Raw genomic sequence first — 4,216 nt, 5'->3', positions numbered from 1 at the left:
CCTGTGGAACATGAAGGTCGTGTGAATTGTTCCAGAACACACACCTGTGCCAGGCACGCCGTCATTGGCCCCCGTTAGGTCCCTGCAGGACATGGCAAACCAATCGGAGTGTGTGTTCCAGCATTTGGAGAGGGTGTTGCCTGTGGTAGAGAGTTTAAAAGAGTGTGCATGTGTGTGTGCACTGCTGTCCCTCAGCAGAAGCATCAATCAACATGATCCCCATCGTGCTGGCCTCAGTGCTCCTTGCTAGCGGTAAGAACATCTGGCATTCTCTAATTCTCTGTGTGTGTGACTGTGTGCTGCAGTGTGTTTGTGTGTAAATGAGTGGGCAGTGTGTGTGTGTGTGCGTGCATGTGTGTGCTAAGCAGGGGGCTCACACTCTGCAATTATTCATCAAAAAAGGGAAAAAAGTCGTGCTTTGCTTTGTGGCAGATCTGTTAGCTTAAGCGTCCTGCTCATGAGCGCTCCCTGTCCCTTGTCTGTCCACCTCTGTCCCCCTCTTCCTCCTCCCCCTCATTCAGCCTTCGGGTGCGGCGTGCCCCCCATCGAGCCCTCCACGTCCCGTGTGGTCAACGGCGTAGATGCCAGGCCCCACAGCTGGCCCTGGCAGGTACGCCAACACGCGCACATCTGTCTGTGTTTTTCTATTTGCCGGCAAACCTTCTGGGTCCCACATCTGCTCTGAAGATCTCAGTATTTAACAGCTAGTGGCTATTGAAAATCTGTGATTAAATAATGCAAACTACGCCATCCGTCAGCCCCCCGCCCCCTTCCTCTGATGTACACTTTACTTGCCTCCTTCTCTCCTTCCTTCCTTCCTTCCTTCCCTCCTTCCAGATCTCCCTCCAGTATGAGAGGGACGGTGAGTGGAGACACACTTGTGGAGGATCTCTGATCGCTGCCAACTGGGTCATGACTGCCGCTCACTGCATCAAGTAAGAGCAGAGAGGCCCAGGAGAATATGCACAAAACACCAAGAAACACTAAACAAGTCACACACACACACACACACACACACACACACACACACACACAGACAATTTACTGTGTGCAATAATTACTCACACACCATTTGCATTCATTTTACTCTCGGCCTTAAAGTTAATCCCTGTAGGAGTGAGATTTGGCCAAGTGTCAAACTCGCTTTGCATGAACGTCTCCACTCCAAGGCTGGAAAAAATCGAATCGGCTCCGAGTGGAAGTGAGGAGCACTTTCATCCTCCAACACACACACACACACACACATACGCACACGCACACGCACGCACACATGCACACGCACACGCACACACACACACGCACACACACACACACACACCAAATGCATATGCAAGGTCATTTGGATGGCTACAGAGTGGGAACAGCGCAAGTAATCATCAATTTTGAAATAATCAAATCACTCAACTGTACTCATCATCTTCTCTTCCCTCTCTCTCTCTCTCTCTCTCTCTCTCTCTCTCTCTCTCTCTCTCTCTCAGCTCCAAGCTCTCCTACCGGGTGTTTGTTGGCAAACACAACCTGGTGGAGGAGGAAGCAGGCTCTCAGGCCATCTTGCCCGAGAAGATGGTTGTCCATGAAAAATGGAATCCCATCTTCGTGGCCTTTGGGTGAGGCAGAGCTGCAGTGTGACAGTGTGAGCGGGTCTAAGTGGGAGAGGAGGGGGGGGGGGGAATGCTGTGGTGTTGGAAATATCAACACCACAGCATGAAAATTGACGAGATAAGATTGGCAGCTCGAGCATTGACTTGATTTATTTGCATTAAGACATCGAGGCAGTGAAAGGAGGCACAAAAAAACCCAAAACAGATGCTGCTTCTCATTATCTTATCTGGCAGCGTTTCTCTCTCTTTCTGTCTCGCACAGGAGGAAGATTTTAAATTGCCTGTCAGTGCCACCACCTTCCTCACTCTCCCTCCCTCCCTCCCTCCTCCCCTCTCTCTCTCTCTCTCTCTCTCCCTCTCTCTCTCTCTCTTTCTACCTCAGTAATGACATTGCCCTCATCAAGCTGTCTGAGCCGGTGACTTTGAGCGACCGCGTTCAGCTGACATGTATCCCTCCTGCCGGCACCCTGCTGTCCAACCTCTACCCCTGCTACATCACCGGGTGGGGCAGGTTGTACAGTAAGTTGCCCCGTGCATCCACACGCATAGCACGTGTGTCTCCTGGACACATGTGAAGGGACACATGATTGGGGTCGAGTTATATAGAGAGAGAAAGAGAGTGAGAGAGGCCCTTTTGATGGATATCTCGTGTGAGCTTCTCTGAGCAGAAACTATCTTATAATTACTCACAAATTGAAATTTTAGATTGGACTGTGAATTCCTCGCTCGCAGAGTCGCTACAAAGCATGTTTGACAGATGGCGCGGAGTGTGTGAGTGATGGTAATCGACTCTGCGTGTGTGTTTTTAGCCGGAGGCCCCATAGCTGACAGGCTGCAGCAGGCTTTGATGCCTGTGGCTGACCACGCCACCTGCTCCCAGCCTGACTGGTGGGGTATCGCCCTCAGGACCTCCATGGTGTGCGGCGGTGGGGATGGAGTCGTGGGCGGGTGCAACGTAAGTGGATACTGTGTGAGTGTGTGTGTGAAGGAGTGAGAGAGAGAAGTAATCAAAGAGTGGAAGATGAATGCGTTCGTTGTGTGTGTGTGTGTGTGTGTGTGTGTGCGTGTGTGTGTGTGTGTGTGTGTGTGTGTGTGTGTGTGTGTGTGTGTGCGTGTGTGTGTGCGTGTGTGTGTGTTTGTGGGAACCATCTTGAGTCCTCGCCCGATGTATTTTGGCGAAAACAGCGGTTTTGTTTGCGACTAGTGCTTTCTGTCAAAGTTGCATCTCTGCCGCTGAATAAAACACGAGCCCCTCTGGCTTCCTGCGTCCAGGGCGACTCTGGCGGCCCCCTGAACTGTAAGAACGCTGACGGCACCTGGGAGGTTCACGGCATCGCCAGCTTCGTCTCCGGCCTCGGCTGCAACTACAAGAAGAAGCCCACAGTCTTCACTCGCGTCTCCGCCTTCAATGACTGGATCGATCAGGTAAACTGACTCACTCACACATACACACACACACACACCTCATCTCTATTCAGGAGGAATCGCTTCAATTAACAGTAGATGCAACTTAATTTTTTCCCGTGATTTATCAATGGAATCTTTGTCTTTTTAGGTTATGATGAACAACTAAAGAAGAAGCAGAGTTTCAATAAAAGATTAAACCAAACTCTTTTGTTTTGCGTCTTATCTTATCGACTCATAATTGGATGAACAGTGAGAGAATCCTGAAGCTTTGCAGGATCCTGAGCCTCTCCTTCTAAAACGCTCCCTCAGAGCGGAAACGATGTCGATAAATGTCCACCAGGTGTCCCCACACACTTATGATAGGGAATTGCTTCTGACAGTTTTAAAGAGCAGAGCGCTGCAGGCCACGACCGGTGTTTGTAGCACACAGAGCAGCAACAGGCAGAGGTGATTCAGAAGACATTGTGCATCCACCACGCGTCAACACACTGCAGCCTGCACGCTGCACGATCGCAGCTGATGTGGCATGTGCTCCTTTCTGAGACCATGAAGCTGGTTGGTTCCTGTGTCCTCTCCGCAGGGGGGCTTTGGGAAAACCATATTGCTCAGTCCGTCACTCCTAATGATAAAAGCTGGAAAAAGGAGGAAGGCAGAGATGAAGCACGCCACTGTCTTCCTCCCCCCGCAGTGACGAGACGAGGACGAGGGAGCCGAGGGGGAGAAATTAAGAGGAAATATTAAATTGTCACTCGCTTCTCTCTGTTCTCTCTCACTTTTCTTCCTCTTTGTCACAATTTTGGCACACACACACACACACACTGACGTTTTGACAGCGTAATGGAGGTTTGAGAGCTCCTTTGGTGACATGAGAAGCGGTGATCAAAGATGACACGTCCTGCTAGTGCTAGAAATAATGACTTTGGCTGCGTGTGCAGCGTGTGTGTCTCTATGCGTTTGTGTGTATTAACAGAGAGAGAGTGGGCAGGAGACACAGGGAGTTAGTGTATATGACTCTCGTTTCCTGATGCGGTGAATCATGGCGGCGCTCCGTGATGACTGATAACCTCCATCTAGGCCCTCAGGTGGGCTATAACACAATGCTCCTACCTGAGGCAACATGGACTCAGTAACAGATGACCTCTGCCCCTCTGCTTCTCTGCATCTGCACTGGATAAACCTACACATCGTGCTTTATGTGCACCCCCCAC

General features: G+C 50.6%; 1 protein-coding gene across 1 annotated transcript; it reads left to right on the top strand.

Annotated features, from left to right (window-relative positions):
* Positions 1–212: 212 nt before the first annotated feature.
* ela3l (elastase 3 like) lies at positions 213–3,174 on the top strand. Its single transcript, XM_076164700.1, has 8 exons — positions 213–252; positions 522–610; positions 838–935; positions 1,479–1,607; positions 1,984–2,120; positions 2,411–2,556; positions 2,874–3,026; positions 3,157–3,174. The coding sequence occupies exons 1-8, from the start codon at positions 213–215 to the stop codon at positions 3,172–3,174; spliced, it is 810 nt and encodes a 269-aa protein (XP_076020815.1).
* The last annotated feature ends 1,042 nt before the right edge of the window (positions 3,175–4,216 follow it).

The sequence above is a fragment of the Genypterus blacodes genome, unplaced genomic scaffold (genome assembly GCF_046128005.1).
Source record: "Genypterus blacodes isolate CSIRO-AG114 ecotype Tasmania unplaced genomic scaffold, CSIRO-AGI_Gbla_v1 ptg000138l_1, whole genome shotgun sequence".
Taxonomy (NCBI): domain Eukaryota; kingdom Metazoa; phylum Chordata; class Actinopteri; order Ophidiiformes; family Ophidiidae; genus Genypterus; species Genypterus blacodes.
The sequence above is the reverse complement of the archived record's forward strand: the minus strand, read 5'-3'. Positions and strand labels throughout refer to the sequence as shown.